The sequence below is a fragment of the Oncorhynchus nerka genome, linkage group LG15 (genome assembly GCF_034236695.1).
Source record: "Oncorhynchus nerka isolate Pitt River linkage group LG15, Oner_Uvic_2.0, whole genome shotgun sequence".
NCBI lineage: Eukaryota > Metazoa > Chordata > Actinopteri > Salmoniformes > Salmonidae > Oncorhynchus > Oncorhynchus nerka.
In genome coordinates, this window is record NC_088410.1 from 522,632 (window position 1) to 543,687 (window position 21,056).

General features: G+C 43.8%; 1 protein-coding gene across 1 annotated transcript in view; it reads left to right on the forward strand.

Annotated features, from left to right (window-relative positions):
* Positions 1-21,056, forward strand: part of mief2 (mitochondrial elongation factor 2) — a 52,485-nt gene that overhangs the window by 19,104 nt on the left and 12,325 nt on the right. Inside the window, 5 exon segments of the mRNA XM_065000819.1 lie at positions 1,630-1,795; positions 4,331-4,437; positions 9,343-9,519; positions 19,700-19,803; positions 19,805-19,852. Coding sequence (XP_064856891.1) covers positions 1,630-1,795; positions 4,331-4,437; positions 9,343-9,519; positions 19,700-19,803; positions 19,805-19,852 — 602 coding nt within the window.

Below are 21,056 nucleotides of genomic sequence, written 5' to 3' on the forward strand. Positions count from 1 at the left end.
TGTGTCTGTAGTTGATAGAACGTGCAGGTTTATAATGTGTCAGGTTTATAATGTGTCTGTAGTTGATAGAACGTGCAGGTTTATAATGTGTCTGTAGTTGATAGAACGTGCAGGTTTATAATGTGTTTATAATGTGTCTGTAGTTGATAGAACGTGCAGGTTTATAATGTGTCTGTAGTTGATAGAACGTGCAGGTTTATAATGTGTCTGTAGTTGATACAACGTGCAGGTTTATAATGTGTCTGTAGTTGATAGAACGTGCAGGTTTATAATGTGTCTGTAGTTGATACAACGTGCAGGTTTATAATGTGTCTGTAGTTGATACAACGTGCAGGTTTATAATGTGTCTGTAGTTGATACAACGTGCAGGTTTATAATGTGTCTGTAGTTGATACAACGTGCAGGTTTATAATGTGTCTGTAGTTGATACAACGTGCAGGTTTATAATGTGTCTGTAGTTGATACAACGTGCAGGTTTATAATGTGTCTGTAGTTGATAGAACGTGCAGGTTTATAATGTGTCTGTAGTTGATACAACGTGCAGGTTTATAATGTGTCTGTAGTTGATACAACGTGCAGGTTTATAATGTGTCTGTAGTTGATAGAACGTGCAGGTTTATAATGTGTCTGTAGTTGATACAACGTGCAGGTTTATAATGTGTCTGTAGTTGATACAACGCGGCAGGTTTATAATGTGTCTGTAGTTGATACAACGTGCAGGTTTATAATGTGTCTGTAGTTGATAGAACGTGCAGGTTTATAATGTGTCTGTAGTTGATACAACGTGCAGGTTTATAATGTGTCTGTAGTTGATAGAACGTGCAGGTTTATAATGTGTGTCTGTAGTTGATACAACGTGCAGGTTTATAATGTGTCTGTAGTTGATACAACGTGCAGGTTTATAATGTGTCTGTAGTTGATACAACGTGCAGGTTTTATAGTTGATCAGGTTTATAATGTGTCTTAGTTGATAGAACGTGCAGGTTTATAATGTGTCTGTAGTTGATACAACGTGCAGGTTTATAATGTGTCTGTAGTTGATACAACGTGCAGGTTTATAATGTGTCTGTAGTTGATACAACGTGCAGGTTTATAATGTGTCTGTAGTTGATACAACGTGCAGGTTTATAATGTGTCTGTAGTTGATAGAACGTGCAGGTTTATAATGTGTCTGTAGTTGACAACGTGCAGGTTTATAATGTGTCTGTAGTTGATAGAACGTGCAGGTTTATAATGTGTCTGTAGTTGATAGAACGTGCAGGTTTATAATGTGTCTGTAGTTGATACAACGTGCAGGTTTATAATGTGTCTGTAGTTGATACAACGTGCAGGTTTATAATGTGTCTGTAGTTGATACAACGTGCAGGTTTATAATGTGTCTGTAGTTGATACAACGTGCAGGTTTATAATGTGTCTGTAGTTGATAGAACGTGCAGGTTTATAATGTGTCTGTGTTGATACAACGTGCAGGTTTATAATGTGTCTGTAGTTGATACAACGTGCAGGTTTATAATGTGTCTGTAGTTGATACAACGTGCAGGTTTATAATGTGTCTGTAGTTGATAGAACGTGCAGGTTTATAATGTGTCTGTAGTTGATAGAACGTGCAGGTTTATAATGTGTCTGTAGTTGATAGAACGCGCGGGCCGAGCGGCGGAGGACGAGAAGGTGGAGCAGAAGATGTCAGAGAGCTGGGAGGAGCTTGGCTTAGTCTCCGCCTCCCCCAAGTCCATAAGGAAGGGGCTGGAGAGTGTGGTCATGAAACATGTCGCCAAGGCAACCAAACCACAGAAAGGTACAGGACACTGATTACCACACCACTACTGATCCAGAAAGGTACAGGACACTGATTACCACACCACTACGGATCCAGAAAGGTACAGGACACTGATTACCACACCACTACTGATCCAGAAAGGTACAGGACACTGATTACCACACCACTACTGATCCAGAAAGGTACAGGACACTGATTACCACACCACACCACTACTGATCCAGAAAGGTACAGGACACTGATTACCACACCACAACTGATCCAGAAAGGTACAGGACACTGATTACCACTACTGATCCAGAAAGGTACAGGACACTGATTACCACACCACTACTGATCCAGAAAGGTACAGGACACTGATTACCACACCACTACTGATCCATAAAGGTACAGGACACTGATTACCACACCACTACTGATCCAGAAAGGTACAGGACACTGATTACCACACCACTACTGATCCAGAAAGGTACAGGACACTGATTACCACACCACTACTGATCCAGAAAGGTACAGGGCACTGATTACCACACCACTACTGATCCAGAAAGGTACAGGGCACTGATTACCACACCACTAATGATCCAGAAAGGTACAGGACACTGATTACCACACCACTACTGATCCAGAAAGGTACAGGACACTGATTACCACACCACACCACTACTGATCCAGAAAGGTACAGGACACTGATTACCACACCACTACTGATCCAGAAAGGTACAGGACACTGATTACCACTACTGATCCAGAAAGGTACAGGGCACTGATTACCATACCACTACTGATCCAGAAAGGTACAGGGCACTGATTACCACACCACTACTGATCCAGAAAGGTACAGGGCACTGATTACCACACCACACCACTAATGATCCAGAAAGGTACAGGACACTGATTACCACACCACTACTGATCCAGAAAGGTACAGGACACTGATTACCACACCACACCACTACTGATCCAGAAAGGTACAGGACACTGATTACCACACCACTACTGATCCAGAAAGGTACAGGACACTGATTACCACACCACTACTGATCCAGAAAGGTACAGGACACTGATTACCACACCACTACTGATCCAGAAAGGTACAGGACACTGATTACCACACCACTACTGATCCAGAAAGGTACAGGACACTGATTACCACACCACTACTGATCCAGAAAGGTACAGGACACTGATTACCACACCACTAATGATCCAGAAAGGTACAGGACACTGATTACCACACCACTACTGATCCAGAAAGGTACAGGACACTGATTACCACACCACTAATGATCCAGAAAGGTACAGGACACTGATTACCACTACTGATCCAGAAAGGTACAGGACACTGATTAACACTACTGATCCAGAAAGGTACAGGACACTGATTACCACACCACTACTGATCCAGAAAGGTACAGGACACTGATTACCACACCACTACTGATCCAGAAAGGTACAGGACACTGATTACCACACCACTACTGATCCAGAAAGGTACAGGACACTGATTACCACACCACTACTGATCCAGAAAGGTACAGGACACTGATTACCACACCACTACTGATCCAGAAAGGTACAGGACACTGATTACCACACCACTACTGATCCAGAAAGGTACAGGACACTGATTACCACACCACTACTGATCCAGAAAGGTACAGGACACTGATTACCACACCACTACTGATCCAGAAAGGTACAGGACACTGATTACCACACCACACCACTACTGATCCAGAAAGGTACAGGACACTGATTACTACACCACTACTGATCCAGAAAGGTACAGGACACTGATTACCACACCACTACTGACCCAGAAAGGTACAGGACACTGATTACCACACCACTACTGATCCAGAAAGGTACAGGACACTGATTACCACACCACACCACTACTGATCCAGAAAGGTACAGGACACTGATTACCACACCACTACTGATCCAGAAAGGTACAGGACACTGATTACCACACCACTAATGATCCAGAAAGGTACAGGACACTGATTACCACACCACTACTGATCCAGAAAGGTACAGGACACTGATTACCACACCACTACTGATCCAGAAAGGTACAGGACACTGATTACCACACCACACCACTACTGATCCAGAAAGGTACAGGACACTGATTACCACACCACACCACTACTGATCCAGAAAGGTACAGGACACTGATTACCACACACACCACTACTGACCCAGAAAGGTACAGGACACTGATTACCACACCACTACTGATCCAGAAAGGTACAGGACACTGATTACCACACCACACCACTAATGACCCAGAAAGGTACAGGACACTCTTTCTCACCCCATCCTCTCTCTCCTCTCTCTCTTTCTCACCCCATCCTCTCCTCTCTTCTTTCTCACCCCATCCTCTCTCTCCTCTCTTCTTTCTCACCCCATCCTCTCTCTCCTCTCTCTTCTTTCTCACCCCATCCTCTCTCTCTTTCTCACCCCATCCTCTCTCTCCTCTCTTCTTTCTCACCCCTTCCTCTCTCTCCTCTCTCTTCTTTCTCACCCCTTCCTCTCTCTTTCTAGCTGACCTGTGCCAGCCCCAGCAGCAGAAGTCTAGTCTGAATGAGAAGCCTGTCAACGCAGCAGAGCCCCAGAGACCCAAGAGCCTACAGCTGTCTCTCACCCTGCAGGTATGACCCTTGACCTCTAGCTAGGAGTTTACATTGGTGTTCCTGGCTGACTTCATTGCATCAACATGACTGTGTGCGATCTGATTGTGTGGCCTAATTGGTAGAGCGTGGTACTTGCAACGTCAAGGATCGTCAAGGATCGATTCCTGCGAGGGACAACCCTACGAAAAACCATTTTTCCACATGTTGTTACATTACAGCCAGTCTAGTAGGAACATCTCTCCTGTCGGTTTTCATCCACTGGCCCATCTTCAAGGCATTCCTAGTGGATCACCAACCTGTCGGTTTTCATCCACTGGCCCATCTTCAAGGCATTCCTAGTGGATCACCAACCTGTCGGTTTTCATCCACTGGACCATCTTCAAGGCATTCCTAGTGGATCACCAACCTGTCGGTTTTCATCCACTGGCCCATCTTCAAGGCATTCCTAGTGGATCACCAACCTGTCGGTTTTCATCCACTGGGCCATCTTCAAGGCATTCCTAGTGGATCACCAACCATTTCATCCACTGGCCCATCTTCAAGGCATTCCTAGTGGATCACCAACCATTTCATCCACTGGCCCATCTTCAAGGCATTCCTAGTGGATCACCAACCATTTCATCCACTGGCCCATCTTCAAGGCATTCCTAGTGGATCACCAACCATTTCATACACTGGCCCATCTACAAGGCATTCCTAGTGGATCACCAACCTGTCGGTTTTCATCCACTGGCCCATCTTCAAGGCATTCCTAGTGGATCACCAACCTGTCGGTTTTCATCCACTGGCCCATCTACAAGGCATTCCTAGTGGATCACCAACCTGTCGGTTTTCATCCACTGGGCCATCTTCAAGGCATTCCTAGTGGATCACCAACCTGTCGGTTTTCATCCACTGGCCCATCTTCAAGGCATTCCTAGTGGATCACCAACCTGTCGGTTTTCATCCACTGGGCCATCTTCAAGGCATTCCTAGTGGATCACCATCCATTTCATCCACTGGCCCATCTACAAGGCATTCCTAGTGGATCACCAACCATTTCATCCACTGGCCCATCTACAAGGCATTCCTAGTGGATCACCAACCATTTCATCCACTGGCCCATCTACAAGGCATTCCTAGTGGATCACCAACCATTTCATCCACTGGCCCATCTACAAGGCATTCCTAGTGGATCACCAACCATTTCATCCACTGGCCCATCTACAAGGCATTCCTAGTGGATCACCAACCATTTCATCCACTGGCCCATCTTCAAGGCATTCCTAGTGGATCACCAACCTGTCGGTTTTCATCCACTGGGCCATCTTCAAGGCATTCCTAGTGGATCACCAACCATTTCATCCACTGGCCCATCTTCAAGGCATTCCTAGTGGATCACCAACCTGTCGGTTTTCATCCACTGGCCCATCTACAAGGCATTCCTAGTGGATCACCAACCATTTCATCCACTGGCCCATCTACAAGGCATTCCTAGTGGATCACCAACCATTTCATCCACTGGGCCATCTTCAAGGCATTCCTAGTGGATCACCAACCATTTCATCCACTGGGCCATCTTCAAGGCATTCCTAGTGGATCACCAACCATTTCATCCACTGGCCCATCTACAAGGCATTCCTAGTGGATCACCAACCATTTCATCCACTGGCCCATCTTCAAGGCATTCCTAGTGGATCACCAACCTGTCGGTTTTCATCCACTGGCCCATCTTCAAGGCATTCCTAGTGGATCACCAACCATTTCATCCACTGGCCCATCTACAAGGCATTCCTAGTGGATCACCAACCTGTCGGTTTTCATCCACTGGGCCATCTTCAAGGCATTCCTAGTGGATCACCAACCTGTCGGTTTTCATCCACTGGGCCATCTTCAAGGCATTCCTAGTGGATCACCAACCTGTCGGTTTTCATCCACTGGGCCATCTACAAGGCATTCCTAGTGGATCACCAAACACTTCTGGAGAAAAGATGAGGCCCTAGGCTCCTATTATTTAATTAGTCTGTTGGCGTCAGGTGCGCTTGATTCAGCTGCCCTGTTGGCGGCAGGTGCGCTTGATTCAGCTGCCCTGTTGGCGGCAGGTGCGCTTGATTCAGCTGCCCTGTTGGCGGCAGGTGCGCTTGATTCAGCTGCTCTAACCTCTCTCTCTCTGAAGGGCCCTGTTGGCTGGCGGGTGCGCTTGATTCAGCTGCCCTGTTGGCGGCAGGTGCGCTTGATTCAGCTGCCCTGTTGGCGGCAGGTGCGCTTGATTCAGCTGCCCTGTTAGCGGCAGGTGCGCTTGATTCAGCTGCCCTGTTGGCGGCAGGTGCGCTTGATTCAGCTGCCCTGTTGGCGGCAGGTGCGCTTGATTCAGCTGCCCTGTTGACCAGAGGTCGTCCACAGAGCTGAGAGTCTAGCTCTAGATATCTGACCTCTAACCTCTCTCTCTCTCTCTCTCTCTCTGTAGGACCGTCTCCAGCAGTATTATTCAACCAGAGCAGCTTTAGCTCCAGAGGTCGTCCACAGAGCTGAGAGTCTCGCTCTAGATATCTGACCTCTAACCTCTCTCTCTCTCTCTCTCTCTCTCTGAAGGACCGTCTCCAGCAGTATTATTCAACCAGAGCAGCTTTAGCCCCAGAGGTCGTCCACAGAGCTGAGAGTCTCGCTCTAGATATCTGACCTCTAACCTCTCTCTCTCTCTCTGTAGGACCGTCTCCAGCAGTATTATTCAACCAGAGCAGCTTTAGTCCCAGAGGTCAGTATTATTCCACAGAGCTGAGAGTCTCGCTCTAGATATCTGACCTCTAACCTCTCTCTCTCTCTCTGTAGGACCGTCTCCAGCAGTATTATTCAACCAGAGCAGCTTTAGTCCCAGAGGTCGTCCACAGAGCTGAGAGTCTCGCTCTAGATATCTGACCTCTAACCTCTCTCTCTCTCTCTCTGTAGGACCGTCTCCAGCAGTATTATTCAACCAGAGCAGCTTTAGCTCCAGAGGTCGTCCACAGAGCTGAGAGTCTCGCTCTAGATATCTGACCTCTAACCTCTCTCTCTCTCTCTCTCTCTGTAGGACCGTCTCCAGCAGTATTATTCAACCAGAGCAGCTTTAGTCCCAGAGGTCGTCCACAGAGCTGAGAGTCTCGCTCTAGATATCTGACCTCTAACTCTCTCTCTCTCTCTGTAGGACCGTCTCCAGCAGTATTATTCAACCAGAGCAGCTTTAGCTCCAGAGGTCGTCCACAGAGCTGAGAGTCTCGCTCTAGATATCTGACCTCTAACCTCTCTCTCTCTCTCTCTGTAGGACCGTCTCCAGCAGTATTATTCAACCAGAGCAGCTTTAGCTCCAGAGGTCATCCACAGAGCTGAGAGTCTCGCTCTAGATATCTGACCTCTAACCTCTCTCTCTCTCTCTCTGTAGGACCGTCTCCAGCAGTATTATTCAACCAGAGCAGCTTTAGCTCCAGAGGTCGTCCACAGAGCTGAGAGTCTCGCTCTAGATATCTGACCTCTAACTCTCTCTCTCTCTCTGTAGGACCGTCTCCAGCAGTATTATTCAACCAGAGCAGCTTTAGCCCCAGAGGTCGTCCACAGAGCTGAGAGTCTCGCTCTAGATATCTGACCTCTAACCTCTCTCTCTCTCTCTGTAGGACCGTCTCCAGCAGTATTATTCAACCAGAGCAGCTTTAGCTCCAGAGGTCCAGAGGTCGTCCACAGAGCTGAGAGTCTCAGCACTAGATATCTGACCTCTAACCTCTAACCTCTCTCTCTCTCTCTCTCTCTCTGTAGGACCGTCTCCAGCAGTATTATTCAACCAGAGCAGCTTTAGCCCCAGAGGTCGTCCACAGAGCTGAGAGTCTCGCTCTAGATATCTGACCTCTAACCTCTCTCTCTCTCTCTGTAGGACCGTCTCCAGCAGTATTATTCAACCAGAGCAGCTTTAGCCCAGAGGTCGTCCACAGAGCTGAGAGTCTCGCTCTAGATATCTGACCTCTAACCTCTCTCTCTCTCTCTCTGTAGGACCGTCTCCAGCAGTATTATTCAACCAGAGCAGCTTTAGCTCCAGAGGTCGTCCACAGAGCTGAGAGTCTCGCTCTAGATATCTGACCTCTAACCTCTCTCTCTCTCTCTGTAGGACCGTCTCCAGCAGTATTATTCAACCAGAGCAGCTTTAGCTCCAGAGGTCGTCCACAGAGCTGAGAGTCTCGCTCTAGATATCTGACCTCTAACCTCTCTCTCTCTCTGTAGGACCGTCTCCAGCAGTATTATTCAACCAGAGCAGCTTTAGCTCCAGAGGTCGTCCACAGAGCTGAGAGTCTCGCACTAGATATCTGACCTCTAACCTCTCTCTCTCTCTCTCTCTCTCTGTAGGACCGTCTCCAGCAGTATTATTCAACCAGAGCAGCTTTAGTCCCAGAGGTCATCCACAGAGCTGAGAGTCTAGCTCTAGATATCTGACCTCTAACCTCTCTCTCTCTCTCTCTGTAGGACCGTCTCCAGCAGTATTATTCAACCAGAGCAGCTTTAGTCCCAGAGGTCGTCCACAGAGCTGAGAGTCTCGCTCTAGATATCTGACCTCTAACCTCTCTCTCTCTCTCTGTAGGACCGTCTCCAGCAGTATTATTCAACCAGAGCAGCTTTAGCTCCAGAGGTCGTCCACAGAGCTGAGAGTCTCGCTCTAGATATCTGACCTCTAACCTCTCTCTCTCTCTCTCTCTAGGACCGTCTCCAGCAGTATTATTCAACCAGAGCAGCTTTAGTCCCAGAGGTCATCCACAGAGCTGAGAGTCTAGCTCTAGATATCTGACCTCTAACCTCTCTCTCTCTCTCTGTTGGACCGTCTCCAGCAGTATTATTCAACCAGAGCAGCTTTAGTCCCAGAGGTCGTCCACAGAGCTGAGAGTCTCGCTCTAGATATCTGACCTCTAACCTCTCTCTCTCTCTCTGTAGGACCGTCTCCAGCAGTATTATTCAACCAGAGCAGCTTTAGCTCCAGAGGTCGTCCACAGAGCTGAGAGTCTCGCTCTAGATATCTGTATAGAGGTACAAGGATTCCTGCACGGCACAAACCCTGACATGCCCCTGGGAGAGATGTCACTGGGAGGGTCCCTGCTCGACGACCTGCAGGTACCAGGCACCGAATCACACGCACCGAATCACACGCACCGAATCACACGCACCGAATCACACGCACCGAATCACACGCACCGAATCACACGCACCGAATCACACTCACTGAATGACACGCACTGAATCACACGTACTGAATCACACGCACTGAATGACACGCACCGAATCACACGCACTGAATCACACGCACACGCACCGAATCACACGCACTGAATCACACGCACCGAATCACACGCACTGAATCACACACACTGAATCACACGCACTGAATCACACGCACCGAATCACACGCACCGAATCACACGCACCGAATCACACGCACCGAATCACACGCACCGAATCACACGCACTGAATCACACGCACTGAATCACACGCACTGACTCACACGCACTGAATCACACGCACTGAATCACACGCACTGAATCACACGCACTGAATCACACGCACCGAATCACACGCACCGAATCACACGCACTGAATCACACGCACTGAATCACACGCACTGAATCACACGCACCGAATCACACGCACTGAATCACACGCACTGAATCACACGCAGTATCAGTATCAGAACTACAGTATATCACAGTATCGATATCACAGGAGATCTACAGTATCGATATTACAGGAGATCTACAGTATCAATATCACAGGAGATCTACAGTATCTATATTACAGGAGATCTACAGTATCAATATCACAGGAGATCTACAGTATCAATATTACAGGAGATCTACAGTATCAATATTACAGGAGATCTACTGTATCAATATTACAGGAGATCTACAGTACCAATATTACAGGAGATATACAGTATATCACAGTATCTATATTACAGGAGATCTACAGTATCTATATTACAGGAGATATACAGTATATCACAGTATCAATATTACAGGAGATCTACAGTATATCACAGTATCAATATCACAGGAGATCTACAGTATCTATATTACAGGAGATCTACAGTATCAATATTACAGGAGATCTACAGTATCAATATTACCAATATTACAGGAGATCTACAGTGTCAATATTACAGGAGATCTACAGTATCAATATTACCAATATTACAGGAGATCTACAGTATCAATATTACCAATATTACAGGAGATCTACAGTGTCAATATTACAGGAGATCTACAGTATATCACAGTATCAATATTACAGGAGATCTACAGTATATCACAGTATCAATATCACAGGAGATCTACAGTATATCACAGTATCAATATTACAGGAGATCTACAGTATCAATATCACAGGAGATCTACAGTATCAATATTACAGGACATCTACAGTATATCACAGTATCGATATTACAGGAGATCTACAGTATCAATATTACAAGACATCTACAGTATATCACAGTATCGATATTACAGTATATCACAGTATCAATATTACAGGAGATCTACAGTATCAATATTACAGGAGATCTACAGTATCAATATTACAGGAGATCTACAGTATCAATATCACAGGAGATCTACAGTATCAATATTATAGGAGATCTACAGTATCAATATTACAGGAGATCTACAGTGTCAATATTACAGGAGATCTACAGTATCAATATTACAGGAGATCTACAGTATCAATATTACCAATATTACAGGAGATCTACAGTGTCAATATTACAGGAGATCTACAGTATCAATATTACCAATATTACAGGAGATCTACAGTATCAATATTACCAATATTACAGGAGATCTACAGTGTCAATATTACAGGAGATCTACAGTATATCACAGTATCAATATTACAGGAGATCTACAGTATATCACAGTATCAATATCACAGGAGATCTACAGTATATCACAGTATCAATATTACAGGAGATCTACAGTATCAATATCACAGGAGATCTACAGTATCGATATTACAGGAGATCTACAGTATCAATATTACAGGACATCTACAGTATATCACAGTATCGATATTACAGGAGATCTACAGTATCAATATTACAAGACATCTACAGTATATCACAGTATCGATATTACAGTATATCACAGTATCAATATTACAGGAGATCTACAGTATCAATATCACAGGAGATCTACAGTATCAATATTACAGGAGATATACAGTATATCACAGTATCAATATTACAGGAGATCTACAGTATAAATATTACAGGAGATCTACAGTATCAATATTACAGGAGATATACAGTATATCACAGTATCAATATCACAGGAGATCTACAGTATCAATATTACAGGAGATCTACAGTATCAATATCACAGGAGATCTACAGTATCAATATCACAGGAGATCTACAGTATCTATATCACAGTAGATCTACAGTATCTATATTACAGGAGATCTACAGTATCAATATCACAGGAGATCTACAGTATCTATATTACAGGAGATCTACAGTATCAATATCACAGGAGATCTACAGTATCAATATTACAGGAGATCTACAGTATCAATATTACAGGAGATCTACAGTATCAATATTACAGGAGATCTACAGTATCAATATCACAGGAGATCTACAGTATCAATATTACAGGAGATCTACAGTATCAATATACAGGAGATCTACAGTATCAATATCACAGTATCAATATTACAGAGAGATCTACAGTATAAATATTACAGGAGATCTACAGTATCAATATCACAGGAGATCTACAGTATCAATATCACAGGAGATCTACAGTATCGATATTACAGGAGATCTACAGTATCAATATCACAGGAGATCTACAGTATCAATATCACAGGAGATCTACAGTATCAATATTACAGGAGATCTACAGTATCAATATTACCAATATTACAGGAGATCTACAGTGTCAATATTACAGGAGATCTACAGTATATCACAGTATCAATATTACAGGAGATCTACAGTATATCACAGTATCAATATCACAGGAGATCTACAGTATCGATATTACAGGAGATCTACAGTATCAATATTACAGGACATCTACAGTATATCACAGTATCGATATTACAGGAGATCTACAGTATCAATATCACAGGAGATCTACAGTATCTATATTACAGGAGATCTACAGTATCAATATCACAGGAGATCTACAGTATCAATATTACAGGAGATCTACAGTATCAATATTACAGGAGATCTACAGTATCAATATTACAGGAGATCTACAGTATCAATATCACAGGAGATCTACAGTATCAATATTACAGGAGATCTACAGTATCAATATCACAGGAGATCTACAGTATCAATATTACAGGAGATCTACTGTATCAATATCACAGGAGATCTACAGTATCAATATTACAGGAGATCTACAGTATCAATATCACAGGAGATCTACAGTATCAATATCACAGGAGATCTACAGTATCGATATTACAGGAGATCTACAGTATCAATATCACAGGAGATCTACAGTATCAATATCACAGGAGATCTACAGTATCGATATTACAGGAGATCTACAGTATCAATATCACAGGAGATCTACAGTATCAATATCACAGGAGATCTACAGTATCAATATTACAGGAGATCTACAGTATCAATATTACCAATATTACAGGAGATCTACAGTGTCAATATTACAGGAGATCTACAGTATATCACAGTATCAATATTACAGGAGATCTACAGTATATCACAGTATCAATATCACAGGAGATCTACAGTATCGATATTACAGGAGATCTACAGTATCAATATTACAGGACATCTACAGTATATCACAGTATCGATATTACAGGAGATCTACAGTATCAATATTACAAGACATCTGTTCAGTATATCACAGTATCGATATTACAGGAGTATATACAGTATCAATATTACAGGAGATCTACAGTATCAATATCACAGGAGATCTACAGTATCACTATTACAGGAGATCATATATCACAGTATCAATATTACAGGAGATCTACAGTATAAATATTACAGGAGATCTACAGTATCAATATTACAGGAGATATACAGTATATCACAGTATCAATATCACAGGAGATCTACAGTATCAATATTACAGGAGATCTACAGTATCAATATCACAGGAGATCTACAGTATCAATATCACAGGAGATCTACAGTATCTATATCACTGGAGATCTACAGTCTAGGGGTATTATATTACAGGAGATCTACAGTATCAATATCACAGGAGATCTACAGTATCTATATTACAGGAGATCTACAGTATCAATATCACAGGAGATCTACAGTATCAATATTACAGGAGATCTACAGTATCAATATCACAGGAGATCTACAGTATCAATATCACAGGATATATACAGTATCAATATTACAGGAGATCTACAGTATCAATATTACAGGAGATCTACAGTATCAATATTACAGGAGATCTACAGTATCAATATTACAGGAGATCTACAGTATCACTATTACAGGAGATATACAGTATATCACAGTATCAATATTACAGGAGATCTACAGTATAAATATTACAGGAGATCTACAGTATCAATATTACAGGAGATATACAGTATATCACAGTATCAATATCACAGGAGATCTACAGTATCAATATTACAGGAGATCTACAGTATCAATATCACAGGACATCTACAGTATCAATATCACAGGAGATCTACAGTATCAATATCACAGGAGATCTACAGTATCAATATCACAGGAGATCTACAGTATCAGTATCACAGGAGATCTACAGTATCTATATTACAGGAGATCTACAGTATCAATATCACAGGAGATCTACAGTATCAATATCACAGGAGATCTACAGTATCAATATCACAGGAGATCTACAGTATCAATATCACAGGAGATCTACAGTATCAATATTACAGGAGATCTACAGTATCAATATTACCAATATTACAGGAGATCTACAGTATATCACAGTATCAATATCACAGGAGATCTACAGTATATCACAGTATCAATATCACAGGAGATCTACAGTATCAATATTATAGGAGATCTACAGTATATCACAGTATCAATATTACAGGAGATCTACAGTATCAATATCACAGGAGATCTACAGTATCAATATTACAGGAGATCTACAGTATCAATATCACAGGAGATCTACAGTATCAATATTACAGGAGATCTACAGTATCAATATTACAGGAGATCTACAGTATATCACAGTATCAATATTACAGGAGATCTACAGTATCAATATTACAGGAGATCTACAGTATCAATATCACAGGAGATCTACAGTATCAATATTACAGGAGATCTACAGTATCAATATTACAGGAGATCTACAGTATCAATATTACAGGAGATCTAGGGGTATATCACAGTATCAATATTACTGAGATCTACAGTATCAATATTCAGGAGTAATGTAATATTTTGAAACGTGGTCATTATCCACTCAGCCTCTTGTAGGTGGTGATGAAGCTGGTCATGTTGTGTCTGTCTAGGTGGTGATGAAGCTAGTTGTTCTGGTGGTGATGAAGCTGGTCATATTGTCTGTCTAGGTGGTGATTAAATCTGGTCATCTGTCTGTCTAGGTGGTGATGAAGCTAGTTGTTCTGGTGGTGATGAAGCTGGTCATGTTGTCTGTCTAGGTGGTGATGAAATAGTTGTTCTGGTGGTGATGAAGCTGGTCATGTGTCTGTCTAGGTGGTGATGAAGCTGGTCATGTTGTCTGTCTAGGTGGTGATGAAGCTGGTTGTGTTGTCTGTCTAGGTGGTGATGAAGCTGGTCATGTTGTCTGTCATTATCCATACTGGTGGTGATGAAGCTGGTCATGTGTCTGTCTAGGTGGTGATGAAGCTGGTCATGTTGTCTGTCTAGGTGGTGATGAAGCTGTTCATTGTGTCTGTCTAGGTGGTGATGAAGCTGGTTGTGTTGTCTGTCTGTCTAGGTGGTGATGAAGCTGGTCATGTTGTCTGTCTAGGTGGTGATTAAGCTGGTTGTGTTGTCTGTCTAGGTGGTGATGAAGCTGGTCATGTTGTCTGTCATAGGTGGTGATGAAGCTTTAAATCTGTTGTCTGTCTAGGTGGTGATGAATTGGTCATGTGTCTGTCTAGGTGGTGATGAAGCTGGTCTGTGTTGTCTGTCTAGGTGGTGATGAAGCTAGTCATGTGTCTGTCTAGGTGGTGATGAAGCTGGTTGTGTTGTCTGTCTAGGTGGTGATGAAGCTGGTCATGTTGTCTGTCTAGGTGGTGATGAAGATGGTCATTATCCATACTGGTCATGTTGTCTGTCTAGGTGGTGATGAAGCTGGTTGTGTTGTCTGTTCTAGGTGGTGATGAAGCTGGTCATGTTGTCTGTCTAGGTGGTGATGAAGCTGGTCATGTGTCTGTCTAGGTGGTGATGAAGCTGGTCATGTTGTCTGTCTAGGTGGTGATCTAGTCATGTGTCTGTCTAGGTGGTGATGAAGCTGGTTGTGTTGTCTGTCTAGGTGGTGATGAAGCTGGTCATGTTGTCTGTCTAGGTGGTGATGAAGATGGTCATGTTGTCTGTCTAGGTGGTGATGAAGCAGTTGTTCTGGTGGTGATGAAGCTGGTCATGTTGTCTGTACTGTCTAGGTGGTGATGAAGCTGGTCATGTGTCTGTCTAGGTTGATGAAGCTAGTTGTTCTGGTGGTGATCTGGTCATGTTGTCTGTCTAGGTGGTGATGAAGCTAGTTGTTCTGGTGGTGATGAAGCTGGTCATGTGTCTGTCTAGGTGGTGATTAAGCTGGTCATGGTCATTGTCTGTCTAGGTGGTGATGAAGCTGGTTGTGTTGTCTGTCTAGGTGGTGATGAAGCTGGTCATGTTGTCTGTGTAGGTGGTGATGAAGCTGGTCATGTGTCTGTCTAGGTGGTGATGAAGCTGGTCATGTTGTCTGTCTAGGTGGTGATGAAGCTAGTCATGTGTCTGTCTAGGTGGTGATGAAGCTGTTTGTGTTGTCTGTCAGGTGGTGATGAAGATGGTCATGTTGTCTGTCTAGGTGGTGATGAAGATGGTCATGTTGTCTGTCTAGGTGGTGATGAAGCTAGTTGTTCTGGTGGTGATCCAACTGGTCATGTGTCTTTAAAGGTGGTGATGAAGCTGGTCATATGTCTGTCTAGGTGGTGATGAAGCTGGTCATGTTGTCTGTCTAGGTGGTGATGAAGCTGGTCTGGTATGTGTCTGTAGGTGGTGATGAAGCTGGTCATGTGTCTGTCTAGGTGGTGATGGTATTTAGTTGTTCTGTGGTGATGAAGCTGGTCATGTGTCTGTCTAGGTGGTGATGAAGCTGGTCATGTTGTGTCTGTCTAGGTGGTGATGAAGGTAGTTGTTCTGGTGGTGATGAAGCTGGTCATGTTGTCTGTCTAGGTGGTGATTTGAATCTGTTGTTCTGGTGGTGATTAGCTGGTCATGTGTCTGTCTAGGTGGTGATGAAGCTGGTCATGTTGTCTGTCTAGGTGGTGATGAAGCTGGTCATGTTGTCTGTCTAGGTGGTGATGAAGCTGGTCATGTTGTCTGTCTAGGTGGTGATGAAGCTGGTCATTATGTCTGTCTAGGTGGTGATGAAGCTAGTTGTTCTGGTGGTGATGAAGCTGGTCATTATCCATTGTCTGTCTAGGTTGTGATGAAGCTAGTTCTGTTCTGGTGGTGATCCAACTGTCATTTGTCTGTTCTGTGGTGATGAAGCTTATCCATGTCTGTCTAGGTGGTGATGAAGCTGTTCTGTTGTCTGTCTAGGTGGTGATGAAGATGGTCATCTGTTCATGTTGTCTGTCTAGGTGGTGATGAAGCTGGTCATGTTGTCTGTCTAGGTGGTGATGAAGCTGGTTGTGTTGTCTGTCTAGGTGGTGATGAAGCTGGTCATGTTGTCTGTCTAGGTGGTGATGAAGATGGTCATGTTTCTGTCTAGGTGGTGATGAAGATGGTCATGTTGTCTGTCTAGGTGGTGATGAAGCTGGTTGTGTTGTCTGTCTAGGTGGTGATGAAGCTGGTCATTTGTCTGTCTAGGTGGTGATTTGGTCATGTTGTCTGTCTAGGTGGTGATGAAGCTAGTTGTTCTGGTAGTGATGAAGCTGGTCATGTTGTCTGTCTAGGTGGTGATGAAGCTAGTTGTTCTGGTGGTGATGAAGCTGGTCATGTGTCTGTCCAGGTGGTGATGAAGTATTTAGTTGTTCTGGTGGTGATGAAGCTGGTCATGTTGTCTGTCTAGGTGGTGATGAAGATGGTCATGTTGTCTGTCTAGGTGGTGATGAAGATGGTCATGTTGTCTGTCTAGGTGGTGATGAAGATGGTCATGTTGTCTGTCTAGGTGGTGATTTAGTTGTTCTGGTGGTGATGGTCATTTGGTCATGTGTCTTTCTAGGTGGTGATGTCATTAAGCTGGTCATGTGTCTGTCTAGGTGGTGATGAAGCTGGTCATGTTGTCTGTCTAGGTGGTGATGAAGCTGGTATTTAAATCTGTTCTGTGTCTGTAGGTGGTGATGAAGCTGGTCATGTGTCTGTCTAGGTGGTGATTGAAGCTAGTTGTTCTGGTGGTGATGAAGCTGGTCATGTGTCTGTCTAGGTGGTGATGAAGCTGGTGTTGTGTCTGTCTAGGTGGTGATGATTTAAAGTTGTTCTGGTGGTGATGAAGCTGGTCATGTTGTCTGTCTAGGTGGTGATGAATTTAGTTGTTCTGGTGGTGATGAACCTGGTCATGTGTCTGTCTAGGTGGTGATGAAGCTGGTCATGTTGTCTGTCTAGGTGGTGATGAAGCTGGTCATGTTGTCTGTCTAGGTGGTGATGAAGCTGGTCATGTGTCTCCATACTGTCTAGGGGTCTAGGTGGTGATGAAGCTGGTCATGTTGTCTGTCTAGGTGGTGATGAAGCTGGTCATGTTGTCTGTTCTGTCTACCTGGTCATTATGTCTGTCTAGGTGGTGATGAAGCTAGTTGTTCTGGTGGTCTGAACCTGGTCATTATTGTCTGTCTAGGTTGTGATGAAGCTAGTTCTGTTCTGGTGGTGATCCAAGTCTGGTCATTTGTCTGTCTAGGTGGTGATGAAGCTGGTCATTATTGTCTGTCTAGGTGGTGATGAAGCTGGTCATGTTGTCTGTTCTAGGTGGTGATGAAGATGGTCATGTTGTCTGTCTAGGTGGTGATGAAGCTGTTCATGTTGTCTGTCTAGGTGGTGATGACTGCTGGTTGTTTGTCTGTTCTAGGTGGTGATGATCCTGGTCATGTTGTCTTTAGGTGGTGATGAAAATGGTCATGTTGTCTGTCTAGGTGGTGATGAAGATGGTCATGTTGTCTGTCTAGGTGGTGATGAAGCTGGTTGTGTTGTCTGTCTAGGTGGTGATGAAGCTGGTCATGTTGTCTGTCTAGGTGGTGATGAAGATGGTCATGTTGTCTGTCTAGGTGGTGATGATCCAGTTGTTCTGGTGGTGATGAAGCTGGTCATGTTGTCTGTCTAGGTGGTGATGAAGTCTAGGGGTTGTTCTGGTGGTGATGAAGCTGGTCATGTTGTGTCTGTCTAGGTGGTGATGAAGCTAGTTGTTCTGGTGGTGATGAAGCTGGTCATGTTGTCTGTCTAGGTGGTGATGAAGATGGTCATGTTGTCTGTCTAGGTGGTGATGAAGATGGTCTGTTGTCTGTCAGGTGGTGATGGAGCTGGTTGTGTTGTCTGTCTAGGTGGTGATGAAGCTGGTCATGTTGTCTGTCTAGGTGGTGATGAAGCTGGTCATGTTGTCTGTCTAGGTGGTGATGAAGCTAGTTGTTCTGGTAGTGATGAAGCTGGTCATGTTGTCTGTCTAGGTGGTGATGAAGCTGGTCATGTTGTCTGTCTAGGTGGTGATGAAGATGGTCATGTTGTCTGTCTAGGTGGTGATGAAGCTAGTTGTTCTGGTGGTGATCCAAGCTGGTCATGTGTCTGTTCTAGGTGGTGATTATCCATAGTTGTTCTGGTGGTGATGAAGCTGGTCATGTTGTCTGTCTAGGTGGTGATGAAAGTTGTTCTGGTGGTGATGAACCTGGTCATATTGTCTGTCTAGGTGGTGATGAAGCTGGTCATGTTGTTGTCTAGGTGGTGATATCCAGTTGTTCTGGTGGTGATGAAGCTGGTCATGTTGTCTGTCTAGGTGGTGATGAAGCTAGTTGTTCTGGTGGTGATGAAGCTGGTCTGTTGTCTGGTCAGGTGGTGATGAAGCTGGTCATGTTGTTCTGTTCTAGGTGGTGATGAAGCTAGTTGTTCTGGTGGTGATGAAGCTGGTCATGTTGTCTGTCTAGGTGGTGAGAGGGGACCATGCGTGCCTGCTGGTTCTCCAGCTGGAACCCAGTCTGTGGAGACTGATCCCTGGGGAGGAGACTCTCTAACACACCTCTCATTGGATCCATACGGGTCAACCTGGAGTATTTCCCCAGAGGACGCAGCTACTGGGACCTGGTACACCCTTTATATACTGTCTAGGGGTATTTAAATATGTTCTGCCTGGTCATTATCCATACTGTCTAGGGGTATTTAAATCTGTTCTGTTCTGCCTGATCATTATCCATACTGTCTAGGGGTATTTAAATCTGTTTCTGTCATTATCCATACTGTCTGGTCATTATCCATACTGTCTAGGGGTATTTAAATCTGTTCTGCCTGGTCATTATCCATACTGTCTAGGGGTATTTAAATCTGTTCTACCTGGTCATTATCCATACTGTCTAGGGGTATTTAAATCTGTTCTACCTGGTCATTATCCATACTGTCTAGGGGTATTTAAATCTGTTCTACCTGATCATTATCCATACTGTCTAGGGGTATTTAAACCTGTTCTGCCTGGTCATTATCCATACTGTCTAGGGGTATTTAAACCTGTTCTGTTCTGCCTGGTCATTATCCATACTGTCTAGGGGTATTTAAATCTGTTCTACCTGGTCATTATCCATACTGTCTAGGGGTATTTAAATCTGTTCTGCCTGGTCATTATCCATACTGTCTAGGGGTATTTAAACCTGTTCTGTTCTGCCTGGTCATTATCCATACTGTCTAGGGGTATTTAAATCTGTTCTGTTCTACCTGGTCATTATCCATACTGTCTAGGGGTATTTAAATATGTCTGCCTGGTCATTATCCATACTGTCTAGGGGTATTTAAATCTGTTCTACCTGGTCATTATCCATACTGTCTAGGGGTATTTAAATCTGTTCTGTTCTACCTGGTCATTATCCATACTGTCTAGGGGTATTTAAATCTGTTCTGCCTGGTCATTATCCATACTGTCTAGGGGTATTTAAATCTGTTCTGTTCTACCTGGTCATTATCCATACTGTCTAGGGGTATTTAAATCTGTTCTACCTGGTCATTATCCATACTGTCTAGGGGTATTTAAATCTGTTCTACCTGGTCATTATCCATACTGTCTAGGGGTATTTAAATCTGTTCTACCTGATCATTATCCATACTGTCTAGGGGTATTTAAATCTGTTCTACCTGATCATTATCCATACTGTCTAGGGGTATTTAAATCTGTTCTGTTCTACCTGGTCATTATCCATACTGTCTAGGGGTATTTAAACCTGTTCTGTTCTGTCATTATCCATACCTGATCATTATCCATACTGTCTAGGGGTATTTAAACCTGTTCTGTTCTACCTG